At 37.2% G+C, this 19,761-nt stretch overlaps 1 protein-coding gene across 20 annotated transcripts in view; it reads right to left on the bottom strand.

The window, feature by feature from the left end:
- Positions 1-1,008: 1,008 nt before the first annotated feature.
- The window catches only part of LOC133527250 (myogenesis-regulating glycosidase), an 82,555-nt gene continuing 63,802 nt past the window's right edge, over positions 1,009-19,761 (bottom strand). For all 20 annotated transcript variants that reach the window (XM_061864175.1, XM_061864169.1, XM_061864178.1 and 17 more), the window contains 8 exons: positions 12,486-12,618; positions 11,266-11,397; positions 10,223-10,313; positions 9,844-10,020; positions 8,357-9,574; positions 7,937-8,121; positions 6,867-7,044; positions 1,009-5,458 (listed from right to left, as the gene is read on the bottom strand). In XM_061864175.1, coding sequence (XP_061720159.1) covers positions 5,319-5,458; positions 6,867-7,044; positions 7,937-8,121; positions 8,357-9,574; positions 9,844-10,020; positions 10,223-10,313; positions 11,266-11,397; positions 12,486-12,618 — 2,254 coding nt within the window. In that variant the 3' untranslated portion in view covers positions 1,009-5,318. The remainder of the gene's footprint in view (positions 5,459-6,866; positions 7,045-7,936; positions 8,122-8,356; positions 9,575-9,843; positions 10,021-10,222; positions 10,314-11,265; positions 11,398-12,485; positions 12,619-19,761) is intronic.

The following is a 19,761-nucleotide window of genomic DNA, read 5'->3' as shown; positions in this document are numbered from 1 at the left end:
CAACAGCTGATCGACTTAATTCTGAGTTAGCTACGGAAGCATTGTCATTGTTGTGCTGTTACGATTTTACTTTTTTTTTAAATGTAAAACCGTAAAATTTAGCAGCTTTATCTTGCCACAGATGAGCCAAAATAATGTGAAGAACTCCTTTGACGCAAGTCGAAGAACCGAAAAAACGGGGAACAAGGCGCGAAGACGTGACCAATCTGCGAAATCGATGCATACGTTTCGCGCCTTCGCGCTGTAACCTACACATGAGTATGGAGGGGGCCTTAACGGGGAACAAGGCGCTAAGACGTGACCAATCTGCGAAATCGATGCATACGTTTCGCGGCTTCGCGCTGTAACCTACACATGAGTATGGAGGGGCCTTAACGGTGAACAAGGCGCGAAGACGTGACCAATCTGCGAAATCGATGCATACGTTTCGCGCCTTCGCGCTGTAACCTACACATGAGTATGGAGGGGCCTTAACGGGGAACAAGGCGCGAAGACGTGACCAATCTGCGAAATCGATGCATACGTTTCGCGCCTTCGCGCTGTAACCTACACATGAGTATGGAGGGGGCCTTAATATGTACAAAAAAAAACAGAAAAACAATTTACACAAACTAATGTTAACGGCACCAATCATGGAACATTAAAGAGAAAATTTGGAGTGTTTTTGATTTTTACGCTTTAAAAGTTGAATGTCCAATTTGTCCTTTATGCTTTCGATGTATTTAATGAAAGCTTCTGTTATTGGTTTTTATAATATTAACCAATTAAAACTGTGTTTTTTTGCTCCAGTCATGCAATGTATGGCGCCATTCATTTTCAAAATAACAAATATCAATGAAAAATTAAACTTAAGCAGCTCTTTGGCTCTTGTTTATGGTAAAATGTTGACAGCGATTAAAACTGATGGTAAATACTTGTTTTACAGGATTTGTCTATACCATTCCATTACTGGTGGCTGGTGCCTGTTCCATTATAGGGGTGTTATAGGTAAATAAAACAACAGGTAGCTCAAAGCTCACATCACTTTAATAAGCAAAATACCACATTTATCATTAATACATGTTTAGTTTTTAGGTACAGTCAGCATCAATAGGAGCTGATGAAACAACGCGCCAAAAGTATCTGACATCCCGGATAACTTTCCCAAATATAGATAAATCTCTAAAATTTTCATTCAAAAGTATATCTTTTACAGTCTTGATTGTTCTAGATATAAAACCATCACTGTTTGTTAAGTTATTACAGAATGGTAGATACTTTTGAGACCTTGTTTGATCCGCTACTTTTGATGCTGACTGTACATTACTTATATATTCGTTTTAATACATCAACACGCAGAAAAAGGAATGCATAGAATCACAAAAAGTATATAAAGACAATTTTCTTAACCATCACAGAGTTCGTATGTACACGATAATTGTTATGTCAGAAACATTCTGTACCCCTAGTGTAAATAAATTCGATTTCGAAACGTGACGTACGCGTTTGCGTTTAGTCTCATTTTGTATTGGATTTAGAAAGAGCGCGCCAAGCGGGACGTTTTGGAAACTCAAAATCCTATACAAAATGAGACTTAACGCAAACGCGTTCGTCACGTTATGATGTCGATCAAATTTACACTAGGGGTACAGGTCTAAAACCTAAACGCCAATTACCTACTTGAGACATTTTCCAGAATTGTCGACGACATTCTTAAATTATTGGGAATTTTACGAAACAGGTACTTCTACTTCATCTTTAGGAGTGAGAAGACTTCATTTTGCTTCCTTGAATTTTGTGTTACGAACTTTCAACACTTCATATTATATTATTGTGGTAAAAACTCACATTTATTTTACTTTATTTATTTAATCTTTATTGCACAGTAAAAGTTGTACAAAAGGTGAACTTAATGGCAGAAGGTATTATCTATCCGTTAACCTTTGGGCAAAACAGAGATCAAATAGTAGGTGCGGGAAATGTATACAATAGGTATAAGAGGAATACAACTATTTAATTATTTATGCCAAATAACATAGTACTAATTCTAAACATTTCCTTTTTTTCAATATGAATTGTTCTAATAGTTATTAATCTCATACTATTACCTAATAACTAACTTTGGAATGGCTGAAGTAATCACATTTTGTCGTATACGGCTAGTTAGTGAATAAAATACGCTTAGTTTAACTATTGTATTTTTCTAGAATATTTATTATTATCACAAGAGTTATTTCTAATAATTTTAAAGAATCAAAGACTTATTATTTAATAAACATAAACACATTTTTTTTTTAATTTGAGGAATATAATCATTGGAATGCGTATAGGTGTGTAGGTAGGTAGGTGCTTAAATGTAAATATATAACTTATACATAATTTTATACACATTCTTACATATTAACTAATAAACATATTTTACAAGAGATAGGGTTTTAAGTTTACAAAATTAAAATTAATATTAAATTTTGAAAGAAAAACAAACAATGATCAATAAATATTTTCAATATGGACCATAAATATGACAAAAAGTTTAAAAAGGAATTACTTATAGAACATTGACGCGTGGGAAAAAGGATAACATTCCTCTACACAATGAAGTTAAAGAATGTTATTCTTGTTACACAATATTACCTATAATATCTTGTTTAATAAATATTTCTCATTGTAAGTGAATGAGTAATTCTTATATGAGATATAAATGTCTAACACCGGAATTATTGTAACTGTTATTAGAGCTCCGTACAAAACTTTATTGACGGAACTCTAATGGGGCCCACTCTTCTTCTTATTCCTCGTGTTGTCCCGGCATTTTGACACGGCTCATGGGAGTCTGGGGTCCGCTTGGCAACTAATCCCGAGAATTAGCGTAGGCACTGGCTTTTACGAAAGCGACTGCTATCTGACCTTCCAACCCCTCTGCTAAACTAGGCCTTAGGATTAGTCCAGTTTCCTCACGATGTTTTCCTTGACCGAAAAGCGACTGGTAAATATCAAATGATATTTCGTACAGTTCTGAAAAACTCATAGGTACAGTCAGCATCAAAAATAGCGGATCAAACAACGCTTCATAAGTATCTACCATTCTGTAACAGCTTAACAAAAAGTGATGTCTTCAACATAGAACAACTAAGACTGTAAAAAATATACTTTTTAACGCGAATTTTTGGAAAAGTTATTCGGGATATCAGATACTTTTGGCGCGTTGTTTCATCTGCTACTTTTGATGCTGACTGTACGAGCAGGGGTTTGAACTTGTGACCTTCGGATTGCAAGTCGCACGCTCTTACCGCTAGGCCACCAGCGCTTACTAATGGCTAATGGGTCCCTCTGATTACCAGTTCGCCGGACGATATCAGTCTGTCGGTTATTCGCAAAACCTGACAATCGCGAAAAACTGACAGGCCGATATCGTCCGGCGAACTGGTAATCGGTGGCCTTATGGAATCATTTCGGTCTTGCAAATCGGTTATAATACTAGAATGAATTTGAAAGCGAAACATTGTTTTAATTTTTGTTTTAGAACGTCATTAAATGGCACAAATGCTAACGGTGAATTATTTATTAAGACTAGATATACAGAAGAATATGATAGAAAAAACTTATGACTATCAAATTATGCTACCTCCCCAATTCTGCAATATAACAACATCGATCGATGAAGGGATGTGACAAGTGCGACAAATAAATAAATAATTTCTTATTGTTTTAATTAATACGAACTTGATTCAATCATTATTCATAATTATCAATATCAAAACTTCAATAGATTTGAATACCGTTCCAAGTTTGGTGACAATGAAATTTTGTTGTAGTTTTATATTTCGCAGTGGACGGACTTGTATATTTCTTATTATTTTTACGAATTTAAACTGCCATTGTCTAATTTTCTCTTGTCACGTCTCTGTCTTGTTTTAGGCGAGGTATGCCCAGGCCGATTTGTGGTACGATATCACTTTTCTGACATACACCAGTACCCCTAGTGTAAATAAATTCGATTTTGAAACGTGACGTACGCGTTTGCGTTTAGTCTCATTTTGTATTGGATTTAGAAAGAGCGCGCCAAGCGGGACGTTTTGGAAACTCAAAATCCTATACAAAATGAGACTTAACGCAAACGCGTTCGTCACGTTATGATGTCGATAAAATTTACACTAGGGGTACAGTTTCCAATCTCTGCTACCATTTAATATCAAATATCATTCGTTCGGAACTTTAAATAATTAATAGGTAGGTAGCCTGGGCATATTTCACCTTAATAAAGTTTTAGTTTCGTCAATATTGGTCAATATAAAACACATAGAGTCATTTGATTTGAAAAACCTGACCAGTAATATATGGTGACACGCCATATTGCGGAATTTCAATGGAAATAAATGTTTCATACTAAACTGAACTGTCAGCCAGTGTGTGTGTGTGTGAGCCAGTGGTGTGTGGCAGTGTGTGAGTGTGAGCCAGTGGTGTGTGGCAGTGTGTGTGTGTGTGAGCTGTGAGGTATATATGCCTGTAGTTAGTTTATGTAGCTTCAGATACCCTAGTTTATTGTACATTACGATACAAGTGCGAAAAATAGGAAATTCGAAACGAGTGGCGATAAATTAAAACACGACCGAAGGGAGTGTTTTAAATCGACACGAGTTGCGAATTACCTATTCGCACATGTATCGTACAACGTTTTACAGTACATATGGCCCTTTAAATGTTCGACACAGTAACGTAATATGCTACTTCTCGCACTAGTGCTATAAAGTAGCCCCATATGTACTGTAAAAATACATCGAATTTAAGTTTTTCATACAAAACTTGTTTCTGCTCTATTTCGTTTGTTGCATAAGCTGGAGCTATATAAACTAATTATAGCCAGATATACCTCATTGTCTTTGTCACTCGGGCTACCGAAAAAGCAAATCACTGGGTAAGCGTTTGAAATAGGTGACGCTGTTCATCGGTAGCTTTACCATGAGTTTGTCACGGACATGACATTGACATATTCGCGAGCGTGTGCGTTACTTACTATGCATTTCGCTCGTATAATAGTGCAAGCGTGATGTATATAAAGGAAGTTACGCAAACGTTCGCAAATATGTCAGTGTTAGATCACTGACAAGCTCGTGGTAGCGTAGCCGTACAGTACTCTGGGGGCCTACCACGAAGCGAAAACCGAAATTCGCAAATTGCGGGGATCCTTCCCTTTTACTCTCACTAAGACGTAATTACAGACGAACTTCGATTTTCACGGTTATAGCCCTGTACATGTGCATCCAACGCATGGATAACACTTCACTGACAATGTAACCCTTATTTTGACGAAATAAAGTCTATATTCAGGTCAGATAGGGCTACCGAAAACGTAAATCACTAGGTAAACGTTTGAAATAGGCGACGCGGTTGATAGGTACTCGATACTCGTGCATCCATCGGCTGCCCTTGCGCATGGAGCCGTCGATACCGTCTTCCCATAGGCCCGCTGGGAGGTATACTGAAAACCAAGAAGGTATTCTAAATATCTATATTTAACTCGCACATTTTAATTGTCTGTTGAGGTTCTATTCTAGTTTGCAAGAAATATTCCAGAGATGGTCTATGAACATCAACAAGCCTGATAGTAATATAGTCATCATAGTTTGTATCAGGTACCTTTGTATAGGTTTGTATCAGGTACCTATGTATAGGTTTGTATCAGGTACCTATGTATAGGTTTGTATCAGGTACCTATGTATAGGTTTGTATCAGGTACCTATGTATAGGTTTGTATCAGGTACCTATGCTAAATTTTAACTCATTCTGTTATATGAAGCAGGGTTAAATCTTGCTTACAAATCGGTCTGATTTAATAAAGGATGTTTATAGAAATTTTTATGATAATACTAATAAAAAAGCGGCCAAGTGCGAATCGGACTCGCCCATGAAGGGTTCCGTACCATTTATGACGTATTAAAAAAAACTACTTACTAGATCTCGTTCAAACCAATTTTCAGTGGAAGTTTACATGGTAATGTACATCATACATTTTTTTAGGTTTTAGGCTTATTTTAGAAGTTACAGGGGGGGGGGGACACATTTTACCACTTTGGAAGTGTCTCTCGCGCAAACTATTCAGGTTAGAAAAAATGATATTAGAAATCTCAATATCATTTTTGAAGACCTATCCACAGATACCCCACACGTATGGGTTTGATGAAAAAAGATTTTTTGAGTTTCAGTTCTAAGTATGGGGAGCCCCCAAATAAAATAAAATAATAATTCAGCCTATATACGTCCCACTGCCAGCCGCGCCGTCGAGCCAGGATACGACCCGCGACCTCCGGATTGAAAGTCGGACGTCATATCCACTCGGCCACCACTGCTTAACCCCCCCCCCCCCCCCCCCCCAAATTTATTGTTTTTTTTTTCTATTTTTGTGTGAAAATCTTAATGCGGATCATAGAATACATCTACTTACCAAGTTTGAACAGTATAGCTCTTATAGTTTCGGAAAAAAGTGGCTGTGACATAATCGGACAGACAGACGGACATGACGAATCTATAAGGGTTCCGTTTTTTGCCATTTGGCTACGGAACCCTAATAAAACAGACAAAGAAAATGAAAGCTTCTAACGTATCATTCCTAAATAAATGAAACTAAGAGGAAGGCGGGTTAATAAGAAAACAAAACTATGTGACTTAGAGTAAGGTAGAAGTACTAGTGCTCGACGCTGCACTAGTATTCGACATGGGCACTTTATGTCAAAGTTCAAGTGACAAGGATTAAGTTCGAATACAGAAAAAATTTCGTTGTTCAAATTTAACCTATATTTCCATGAAATAAAGTGCCCATGTCGGTGACTAGTGCAGCGTCGAGCACTAGTACTTCTACCTTACCTTCGAAAAAATTACAACATTATTACCTTCTCTAGTAGTCTGCCCCGGATAAAGCACGGGAGCCACCACAATATCGTCTCCGATCGCGAACTCATCCTTCACCACCAGCAAGGGGTCACCGCCGGTTACTAGCCATAGAGGTCTGATCAACGGCAGGCCTTCTTCAAGGGCCTCGCGCTTGTACTTTAGGAGGAGAGGGGTTATCTGGAAAAGGTAACAGATAGTAGATAATTACCTAATTGTACCTATTTAGGTATATCGGTTAATTTGTGTATGTTTGAGCAGTCAGTTTTTTTTTTTATACTACGTCGGTGGCAAACAAGCATACGGCCTGCCTGATGGTAAGCAGTATCCGTAGCCTATGTACGCCTGCAACTCCAGAGGAGTTACATGCGCGTTGCCGACCCTAACCCCCTCCCACCCTCGTTGAGCTCTGTTACTAGTCAGTAGCAGTGTGTAGTGTAGTGTAGTGTGTGTCAGTTACTAGTAATAGGTAAATAATAAACTGAAATAGATGTCAAATACTAAAAAATATGTGACCAAGCCCTACAGTGGCAGAGGCCGGCTTCGAACCATGGTCTTCGCCGTCTTCAGCTTACGCAGCTAACGCCTTGGACCTCTAGGCTACCCCGTCACGGCAGTACCCGTCCTAATTTCTCGAGTAAGTAAGAGTATATCAGCAATCTTAGAAAGACTAGGCGTTTTTGACCATCGCTAAGGGTAAGCATGCAGTACGAGCTTGCACTTCCTATGCGAATCTTATACGGGATAATAAGAGAGATGGTGATACAGTTTTGAAAACAATTCATTTTTTTTTTATATAAGGCAGCCGGCAGCATTACCAAAGCAGCGCGACATTACTGCCTGGATTTCTGATATAATTTGCGGAAGCAATGTCGCACCCCATTACTGTAGCAGTAATGCTGAACCTTTATTGTGGATGGCCCCTTTCAATAGTATAGCCTTCTTAGCGTCTTCTGTCTAAGCGCCAACAAGTTCGTCGCCATCTCCAGCACCTTCTCAACATTGTACTTGCTGGACAGGTGCATCGCCACCTGACTGCTATGTTTGGCCCGTTTTTGTTATCAAACCTTACCGTCTTCTGCCTGAGCACCGTCAAGTTTTTCGCCATCTCCAGCACCTTTTCGTCGTTGTATTTACTGGGCAGGTGCGTGAACTTCATGACGGGCAGGAACGTCGCCATCTGTAGCCAGCGCATGTACAACTCCACTTCTGGCAGCTTTTTGGTTTCTGTGCTTGTTGCATTTGACTCTAGTAATCCTGGAAAAATCAAAGGTTTAACTAAGCAAACAGAAATATGCTAGTGATGATGCTGTAATGGATGATGAAATTATGATGATGATACAAATGACATGGTAAAGAGAAGAAATCAAGCTAACTATTTTTTTGGTTCCATGAAGAAACATGTAATTAATTTCACCAGTTTTCCTTGAATTGTTTGTCTTTTAAAATGGAGATAAGTAAAAATATAAGGAATATGATGAAATCAAAATACCTTTAGAAGAAGGCAGAAACTGCTCGCTACCCGGCCAATAGATGTCTCCACCCACAGCTCCAGGCATAATGAAGGGGTATCCACTAATGCCATAAGTCAGCATCGTTGGTATAACCGAGCGTAACGCTTCCCAAGACGACTCAAATGGCGGTAGTGACACAAAGATAGGCGGTCTCGGTAGCGATACGGCACCAGATACTCCAATGATGTTTAGTGATTTCTCAAAAGTCTTCGTGAAGATGGTCTTGTATTGATCAGGGTTAATCAATCGCTTTTCACATTGATAGTACATTGGCATAGCGTAAGCTGTCCCTAAATCTAAGTAGAAAGAATCTATGTGATATTTGTCTATGACTGCTTGTATCTTTTCCGTGAACCATGGAACTGTTCTGTTATTAGTTATATCTAGCATGCCAGCGCTTGCTAAGGATTTGAATCTGGTTAAGGCTGGTATTCTTCTATCACTTTCTCGCTCACTAACTAACAGTCTCTTTTGTACGCATTCAGCGAAATTCTTACTCTCCGTGCTTATAAAGGGCTGGATCGTGAACGCTACTTTAAAACCTCTTCTATGTAGTTTGTCTACAGTTATGTTCAACGTCTCGAATCTACTTGTATCGACAGTTAAATCACCTATCTCGTTCTGCCAAAATTCATTAATCAAAACATGTCCTTGTTTTAGGAAGCCTAGATTGATAACATCTTCGGTGTATTTTGAAATGGTTTCTGCTTGCAGTTCGTGCTTAAACCTTGGTGCTATTTGCCAGACTGGTTCAGTTATCAAAGACTCCAAGGTCAGCATATCTGCTGGTTTGAGACCATCCCATAAAGGAGCTCTTTGGTGATTATGTATTGAAGAATGCAACGATTTCATGTCTCTTGAAGTGCATATGTTGTACTTCATTTCAGGGAATTCTGTAAGTTTGTTGGCATATGCGAAGTTATCATGTTGTGCTTTGATGCAGATCTGTTTGATTCCTTTATTGATTGCGATATGTAATGGAGTTTCTTCGTCGATTATGACTGCTGCACCTTTGGAGTTTATGAGGTATCTGGTGAGGACGTTTCCAAACTGTGATTTCTGTATGTTCCCGGTGATGAAGGGAGTGAAGTCGATGGTTCCGTTGTTCAGTGGCCAAGAGAGGTTGGCCGCCTGTCCGCCGCCGTACCAATTGGTTTTCGTATCACTCCAGTCAAAACAGTCAGTGGGGTAGACGTCTGAAAATAGTATTGGAAGGCTCTTTTACAGAATACTAAATTTAGTCTAAGAACCGGTCATAAAAATAATTGGTCTTATGTTTCGATGGCAAACTTTGCTACTATGTATAATTTATATAGTTAAATATCTAAAACAGAAGCGACATCTTAAAATCTAAAATATGATTGATTTGCCCTTTGTAATCACTTGTATGCTGTATAATTTTATCTTCTATTATGTATCTGACAGTGTCTGCTAATGAAATCTAACAAACAACTATCTTTCATACCATGACGAAGCGCCTGCCACTCTACCGAGTAGCACGTAGTGTTATCTAAGCCAGGGTCATGAGGCAGACACTTGAGGTAGAAGCGAGCGGACTGCTGCCATTCGAGACACTCGGAGCCGGGACGCCGGTGTGCTGGTAGGCAGGGGAACGCCTTCTGCTTGGCAGGCAGATTCACCGCTACAAGAAAGACACACCATTAAAAAAATCTGGATAAATAATTCATTCTTCTCGGGAGGAACAAAAAATAAATAAATATGTTGATGATAATCCAGACCTAGGTCATATCAGCAAAGTTCTGTTCACACTATATATCACAATGTCCAGGGCAGTAGTGATAGCTCGCTAAAATTTAAGTGATAAAAAATTCAGTGTGACTTACCAAGACTAGCCCTGAGTATCTCATTATCATCAGCACTATGAATTCTCAGCAACCTCTTTGGTTCGTTGAATTGTACTGCGTCGAAGTATGCCTGAAATTATAATATTTTTAATACACCACCATTCTTCGTAAGAACCAAATTATAATGAAATTGCTATGAACATGGAATTCATATAGCATTTTAGGAGATTGGAGCAAGGCCTGGGGATGTCCTCAGGGATGTTTTAGGTAATGAAGGGCATTGATCGACATGGTAAACGCAGATTCGAGCTCTACACTAGTAAGGGTTCGCTTGTAAACCTTACCTTACGCCTCGGCCGCGACGCTCTGAGGTCCTACCGCGAAAAAAGAAAATTTTGTTATCTGCCTCTCTATCTTTCTTGTACATTTTTAGATTTTCTTTTTTCATAGTCCGTCTGAGCTTGCACGTTCTGCTGAAGCTGATCGCCATAAATTTATTGAAACCAATTTATGGCGGTCCAGCTCAGCTTAGCCTGGTTGTACCAACAACTTACACGCAACGTTAGGTATTCCACAAATACGCACGAAGCGTTTTGCTTCAACATTTCTTATGCGAACTGCCAAGGAGTGGAATGCCCTGCCCGAGTCTGTGTTTCCGCATGAGTACAATCTGGGTCTCTTCAAGGCTAGGGTAAATAGGTATCTCATAGGTAAGCGTGCTCCACCGTAGACTGCATCATCACTTACCATCAGGTGAGATCGTGGTCAAACGCTTGCCTATAGTTATAAAAAAAAAAAAAAAAAAAAAAAAAAAAAAAAAAAAAAAAAAAAAAAAAAAAAAAAAAAAAAAAAAAAAAAAAAACGAGAGACAGTCTATTGAGGAAAAGCTTTCATTTACTCACAACACACTACAGGTTTAGTACAGAACCGGTTGATTTGGACCACTTCCACAGATCTGCAGAGCTTAATGAGAAAGAGAAACAAGGAGTACCCACCTGGCTGCTGGCCTGCTGATGTAACAGCACGTAGTAATATTTTAAGGGATGTTTTTGTCCAGATCAGAAAGAGAAGGACGTAACTACCTGGCTACTGGCCTGCTGATGGTATAGCACGTACGCGAAACCGACGAAGAACACAACCGCTAGGAACATGAGGCCGACGAACGCGCGAAGCTTGTAGTCGGTCGGTTTCTTGCGGATCTTTTGAGGGATGCTCTGGAAAAGCAATATTCAGGGGTCAGGGATGTTTGCGACAGCCAGGGTAGACTGCTTCCATGCCACCATGCGCAAGCGCTACGCCTCCCTGGTGCGCCGGGTGAGGGGCAGCTCCAACAGCATTCTGACAATGATTGCGAGCAGGTTCGACTGCGTATACTATTGTGGCATGACCTAACTCAATAAAAATGTTATTTATGATATTGATTATTAATGGATATTTATGTACAAAAAGTGTAATATAAATAAATTGTGTATAATAAGCTAGTAATCATTTGTGTTTTAATTTGTAATTGTGATTTTTAATTTTATTTCTATTTTTCAGTTTAATGTGTATATGGACTCTGTCGGGTTTTTTTTTATATTCAGTTATACGAACTTTGTAAAGTCAATTTATAAAAATGGATTGGCACGATAGCCATTATCTAAACTCTAATCCTATCATTTATTTCTTGTGTCTACAAATTAGTATTAGGTCCATTGCATTACTACGATAGCTGATATGTTTTAATCATCATCGTTCATCCTGGATCGGCTGGATTCGCTGCTGCGGCTGCGACACGGCGCAGAGATGAACGTGTTGTTACAAATATACTTAAGCCACTTTCTTTCCATCTAATCCGCAGTAAACTCTCAAGTCGTTCACTTTAAACTTCGACGCTTGTGTCACATGGTTAGGGACAGTGCTAACACTAACATTTACATACAACTTCAAGTAAGTACCCCATAGATAACTAGTTAGACTTGGAATGTGAATAGTCCTCGGAGTTCATGCTGACCTTTGACGCTTATCTTATGGCATATAGGGTTAGGAGCAGTACTACGACAAAACTTTCTCCTTAAAAGACTAGTAAGTAAGTTGACGAATACAACAGAATTGTAGGGTTACTTCAGCCCTTACGCCCCTAGGACAGTGTTGAAATAAACAAGCAAACTTACTTGCGATACAAGTTCTTCCGTCAGACTAGCGAGTTAGTTAATGGAAACGACTACGTTACTGGGTGAACTGTTTTCCTTCATATATGTTGAATATCGACGCTTTTGGCACAGGATTAGGGGCCATGCTAACACAAACAAGCCAAACCTACTTGCAACTTTTCCCGTAGAAGACTAGCCAATGAGTTGACGGATACGACAGAGTTGTTTGGTGAGTAGTCCTCGTCGTCCATGCTGAATTCGCTGCGTCCGCGGCGCTTGCGGCGTGGGGAGCGGAGTGGTGCTCTGTTGGCAAAAACATTTATTTAGATAACAACGTATGATAAGAAGTATAAACAAATCTATCTCCCGGTTAACAGGACAGATTTTTAATGATTTCCTTTTTTCTGTTGGGTTCACAAAGTCACTAAAAGACAAACTGACATTGAAATCGTGAATCGGATTGAGTTTTAAATTTGGTATTCTAGTTATATATTTTATACTGGTCGACAACAAAACAGACAAAATAAATAAATAGTACTGTAGAAAACTTTGTCAAAAAGAATCATTAATTACCGAACAGTTTATTGTGGAATCAGATCGATCAGCATCGAACCGCATTTTATAGCGTCCGCTAAAGAGTCCGCTAATTAGTACGTACGCATCGGAAAGCTGAAAGCATGCGTACGCATCTTCATACTAACGATAAATGTCTCATATAGGTATATAAAATGCGGTTCGATGCTAATGTCATTCCACCCTTACTTGTCTCAGTAAAAATACTATTCGAAATACACAAAACACACACGATGATAATTCAAATCCATTTTCTATATAACTAACAAATATCTCATTGAAGAACAAAGCGCACTAAAATGAGATTGCAGAAAGGACGCCACTTCCACTTGTAGTGTTAGCTTCCTCATTACGTTTCCAGTTTCCAGACACGGACCAAGGTCAGGAGGCCGGTTATCTCACTTTATTACGAGATAAAAGTATTATGGTTACATTTCTGTTGCGAAGGGCACTGCAATTTTGCCTAGTCGCTAATGATCCTGTTTACGAAGCAGGAGGACCCGGGTTCAATTCCTGGTAAGGGCATTTTTAATCAAGAATTTTTTTTATACTACGTCGGTGGCAAACAAGCATACGGCCCGCCTGATGGTAAGCAGTCTCCGTAGCCCATGTACGCCTGCAACTCCAGAGGAGTTACATGCGCGTTGCCGACCCTAAACCCGCCCCCCCTCGATGAGCTCTGGCAACCTTACTCACCGGCAGGAACACAACACTATGAGTAGGGTCTCGTGTTATTTGGCTGCTGTTTTCTGTAAGGTGGAGGTACTTCCCCAGTTGGGCTCTGCTCTAGATCTGGAATGACATCCACTGGCTGTGCCCTACCACACAAAGCCAGATGACATTCACAATGCCCATACCTCTCTTTTGGACGTAATTTAAGGACGTACCCGGGTCCAAAGAATAGTTGTTCCTGGGTTACGGATGTCTTTTATGTATTTAAGTATTTATCTATACCTATCTATTATATATATCGTCATCTAGGACCCACAACACAAGCCTTATTAAGCTTACTTTGAGACCAGGCGAATTTGTGTAAGATTGTCATGTAATATTTGTTTCTTTTATTTAAACAGTGGAAGGAACCGTGACAGAGACATGTTGCTGTCAATTTCCTTAAATGATTGAGAGGATTAGAACGTTCCGATCGCAACAGCAAACAGCAACTGTAACAGACTGTCCGTTACGGTTTACGGGTCAATTTCTAATGATTAATTTTCAATATTTTCAATTGTAATTAACGTTCAGCCAAGACTAGTATCAATTATTAAAAAAAAATACTTATGTATTTCTGCTCACGGGATGAAATTTCGGAACATCGTATCTATATTTTTTGGATACGAGTATTTCGTTAATATTTAGACTTTAAACATGTTATGTAATTTACTTTTTGCAAAAAACAGGGTAATCAATCAATTTTAAGATTGACACTGCACACTGACTGTAGTCAGCTGTAGGGTCAATCACTAAGAGGCTGTCAACACCCAATGTCCTTGAAATTGATGTTACTTAAACAGTTTTTTAAGAAAGACTATTTGTTTTAGTCAAGTAAGAAAAATATATGTTCATATTAATTATATTTCAAAGACCGTGGTTGTACTCGATACATGATTGAACGAAATCGGCTCGATAGAAAATAATTGCAAAGATTGGTCTTAAAATCACAATTAAACGGTTTTATGTCTTTATTGTTTTGACTTATGGGTCTGCAATTAAAATCACAATTTCAAAACATTTATATCTAAACCGCTGTTGAGTAAAATATTACACTAATAATCCACTTTTTTTTATTTAAATAGTTTCTTATTATTCCCTTGCCCAGGACCAGTAACATGCGACAGTGCTATCTCATTTACTCCGATACAAATAGACAGTGTGCGCGCTTTAGGTATTGACAGCCTCTTAAGGAAAGGGTCTCTTGTGTACAATTTAATTACAGTTAACGATCCAGGTACATAAATATAAGGGTCTGTTATTTTAGTCCCACTTAAAAATATATAGCACGCCTTTAAAGATGCGGCTTAAAAAATTGCTTTAGATTTTCTTCACTTTTCGTTGCCTTCAGGAAAGACGCGAAAGAGCTCTATTATTTCCTATAAAGTTTTAAGTCATAATGTATTATTTAACCGCATTGTCGTTAGTCATAACTTGTTTTTTCTCAGAAACGCGTAACTTTTCAGGATTGACATGAAACAAACCTAACCTAACCTATCTATAGGATTACCTTACGAAAATCCTGAGAGGTTAACGGTTTCAGAATTATGACTAATGATAATCTGTCTATCATTACATTATGACTTTCAATAATTATGTCAAACAAAGCGATCCGGTTAACCATTCAATAAATGTGTGTCAGGAATGTTTTGCAAAAAGTGCTAAGTTTTGGTGTCAAAATATCAATGTATGGACGCTTTACCTAATTACAATTTATTCTATCTATAAACAATGTATTTTTTTACATAAACATAATGCCATGGTATCATTAGTCATAACTCTGAAACCGTTAACTTTTCAGGAATTTCCTTAAATTATCCTACAGATAGGTTAGGTGAGGTTTGTTTTATGGTGATCCTGAAAAGTTACGCGTTTCTGAGAAGAACCAAATTATGGTTAAGGAAAATGCGTAAGAACCATTATAACTTAAAACTTTATGGGAAACAATTGAGATCCCATTGTTTATTGTTTTATAATCTATACAATTAGAGCAAATAAATGCAGCTCAATCACTAGAGTCATTAACTCATTAACAAATAGAACAGCTATAAAGATAAAATTATCTCCAGTTAACAGGGCAATTTATTCAACAAGTTAAACTGTATGTTATATACTGATAAAAGAGTTGTTACTTATAGAGTTATTTTGGCGTTTAAATCGTTTTGTTTTAAGGAATAAAATAGTTGTGTTGTGTCTGATTTGTTATTGTAAACATTGGCTAGATAAAAATGAGAGAATGGTAAATAAGTAAATGATCGTATTCTAAGGTGTTTATATATATAGCTATCCATGCCGTGATCGGCAACGGCGACCCTAGCTAATAACGAGCGTGAGCTCTAATATGGCTTGCAAAGCCGAACTTACTTTTAAAAACTCTATCGCAGGTGGGGCAGTAGAGTTGGCCAAGTATATTGTAGGTTGGTAAGGTGTTTACAGTACATATTTGACGACCGGTTTGGCCTAGTGGGTAGTGACCCTGCCTACGAAGCTGATGGTCCCGGGTTCAAATCCTGGTAAGGGCATTTATTCGTGTGATGAGGATGGATATTTGTTCCTGGGTCATGGGTGTTTTCTATGTATTTAAGTATTTATAAATATTTATATATTATATATATCGTTGTCTAAGTAGTAGTCAATTTGTGTAATAATGTCCTAAAAAAAAAAAATTAAAAAAAAAGGTGCTAATTTCCTGCACTAGGGAATAAGCACTTTACGTAACTATGTAAAAAATAAAAGGTCATAATTATGTACTATTAAACGTTGTGCATACACAGATGCGAACAGGTAATATGCAACTCGTGTCGTGTCGATTTAAAACACTCCCTTCGGTTGTCTTTATTTATCACCACTCGTTGAGAATTTTTTACTTTCCGCACTTGTATCGTAAATAATTATTTAAAAATAAAGAAATCTCGGCCTTTATACAAGTGGTTAATTTCAATAATACTTATTGTTTAGAAGCTACTTTCTTGTAATTTCAAGGCTGGTAGAAATGATAGGTTCATTTTTTATTTATTAAAAAAAAATGTTTAATCCATAACCATCATCCACAGACGTGTACGTGTCGTCTCGGTGATTAAAGGAGAATCGTAGGTAGTTTTAGGTTTTTGGACAAAGCTTGTTGCGGATTTTGTGTTGTACCTACATTAATGACGAAGCCTGTGGCGGATTTTCACTTATGTAAATTGTTCGAAGTTTGTTGCGGATTCTGTTTTGTATCTATGTTTTTGACGAAACCTGCGCTGTGGATGATGGTTATGGATTAAACATTTTATATTTAATTAATAATCAAGAAAAATACTCCTTTTCCCTCAAAAAACTTACTAGAGCAAAACAACAGACAAGTAAACAAAGATAAAAACACTTAAAACTGATAATGAAGAATGTAAGCAAAAATTATGACACCTTGTCTGTCCGTATAAGGAGGCTAATTCGAACTTACATTCCGATATCAAATTGATATAGATAATTTTGTTAGCATGCGCGCGCACATTTCGCTCGTAATCGTCGTATTTATTTATAATAAATAAATAAATATTATTGGACATTATTACACAAATTGACTAAGTCCCACAGTAAGCTCAATAAGGCTTGTGTTATAGGTACCTAGACAACGATATATATAATTATAAATACTTAAATACATAGAAAACACCCATGACTCAGAAACAAATATCCGTGTTCATCACACAAATATATACCAGGATTTGAACCCGGGACCATCAGCTTCATAGGCAGGGTCACTAAATGTATACATTAATTGACGAGAGTGCGCACGAGCGAATGATAAAAAAAATATTATCGTTGTTACATCATATTGTTAGTTCGAATAGGCCGCACGGATGATGTCCTAAAAAATAAACATACACAAGTGATAAGGAAAAGCAAGTAAAATACTGTCTTACAGCCATATTCTACTTTTAATTACAAGATTTGAATACGATCTGTATCCGATCTGACGGTATTAAAAGTGACATTTCTTCAACCAAAAACGTCACTTTTGAGATTGACAGATCAATCCGTATCTAACCCAGATGGAATTAATATCCTATAGTTCGACGGATAATGTATTTAGTATAATAAACAAAAACAGATACAATAACAAATAGTTAAAATAAGAATACGCCTGTAAACGTCCAACCAGTTTGGCAAGCTTGCGAAATGTAAACAAACAAGTTAAAATCCGGTTTTAGAACCTGTTCTGACGTTACTGGGAAACGGCGACGTCATGATATATTATGACGGCACTGACTATATATATATATATATATATTGTTTTTTTTTTATTTATACTTAATGAGATTTTTGTTTGTTTTATATATATCTCTCTTAGCATAGCTTAAAGTGTTAAAATTGTTTGGATTTGACTTTCTTGGAACCTATCAGACGAAGGCATACTCGTAATTTATTTTAGTGGGTCAAACGAGAGGTTAAAAAAGTTACTTACAAATATCAAATATCAAACATTTATTCAGCAAATAGGCCACAGGGGCACTTTTACATGTCCATTTTTACAAACAATAAAAAATACAAATATGGAATCGATCAAATAATATATACTTTATTAGAGATGTATACTGTCTCTAAATGTCAAATAACACAAAAAAAAACTATGATAAAAAATAAAACCAACAAATACTAAAATTCTTTATAGATGAATAAGTCTCTAAGTGTCAGAGATAAAATATAAAAAAAAAAACATTAAATTATCCTTAGAGATGTAGAGGGTCTCCAAGGCTTGAATTCTGATACAAATAATTAAAAGACAAAAAGAAAACAGACAAGAACAGAATGAAGTGTCTGACGTTAATGCCACTCAGAAGTAAAGTTACATACTTATTACATAACATGTAGCCCGTGTACATCTCACCGATAAACATCCAGGTAACAAGCACTGAAATATTATAATTATAAGCCGTATATACACAATTATTGTAAGCTGTTTGTTTCCTAATAAAATAAAGTAAAAATATATATTTTGTTTATATTACCTAATCCTGGAGACAAATTTCGAAATCAAACAAAATTCTCGCCGCATAGGTTAAAGGCACATAAGTTAACTTAGGGTAAATCGTTAAAAGTGTTCCATAATGTAGATCGAAAAATAATTTCGCGATAAGAATTATATAAGAGATATTTTCACCACACGAACTGGTAAAGGCCCTCTTGATTGTTCAAAAACGAATGAGAAAGTTGCATTTTATCCACATGTGGGGCAAAGTAATCAGATGCAAATTTTGAGTTGTTTCCTTATGTTAGCTGGTAGAATTGACTTTTAAACGATGATTTTGAATGATTATTTTTTTATTAAGTTCAATTTTTTGGTATTTCGTAGTTGATAGTTTTCTCGTGATGGTGTGGTGAAACATTTTGTGTTTCACTCGGAGGCAAAGTTCGTTTAACCCTCGTGAATTGAAACCCTCGCAACGCTCAAGATTCCACTTCTCGAACCACTCGCTATGCTCGTGGTTCAATTTTGGAATCTTTCGTTAGCTCGGGTATCAATATTAGCACGAGCGGTTAAACAACAACTTTGCCCCCTTATAAAACAAATAACTATTTTTTTTGCCCAGGGGTGGGACAATAAACAGGCTGATAAAAAAGAAATAAAAAAGTGGGTTTTTTTTTTCTAAGACCCACGTCGCCTTTTCATATAAACGTACCTCATTTTCCGTTTTGGATATTTACATTATTGAAAATATTTTGACACAATTTGTTGTATATCGACCGCGGCCATGTCCCTAAGTTTGTTTTTTTTTTAATTTTATTTACTATAAGATTCTAATATCTTGTATAAATACTGTTTTTCGCTCCTGATTTTTATAATAATAGAAAAAATCGAAAAAAGTCAAACGTAGGGGCACAGTTATTGTTAATATACATCAAATAATGTAAAAATATTTTCCATAATGTAAGTTTGTATGGAAAAGCGGCCGTCCCCTTTCCTCTAAACCGGTCGTGTTAATATTGATAGTGAAATATGCCAAAATTTAACAACGAGCGTAGCAAATTTGCGGGTGCTTCGAAAAGTGGAACCTTGAGCGTTGTGAGGCTTTCCAGGCACGAGGGTAACAAATTTTGCCACCGTGTAAAACACAAAAATTTTCACCACACCAACGCGAGGATAATACTAATTGTAAGACATTACAAATCAAATTCAAA

The sequence above is a fragment of the Cydia pomonella genome, chromosome 17 (assembly GCF_033807575.1).
Source record: "Cydia pomonella isolate Wapato2018A chromosome 17, ilCydPomo1, whole genome shotgun sequence".
Classification (NCBI taxonomy): domain Eukaryota; kingdom Metazoa; phylum Arthropoda; class Insecta; order Lepidoptera; family Tortricidae; genus Cydia; species Cydia pomonella.
Note: the sequence above shows the minus strand (reverse complement) of the source record. Positions and strands in the feature narration are given on the sequence as shown.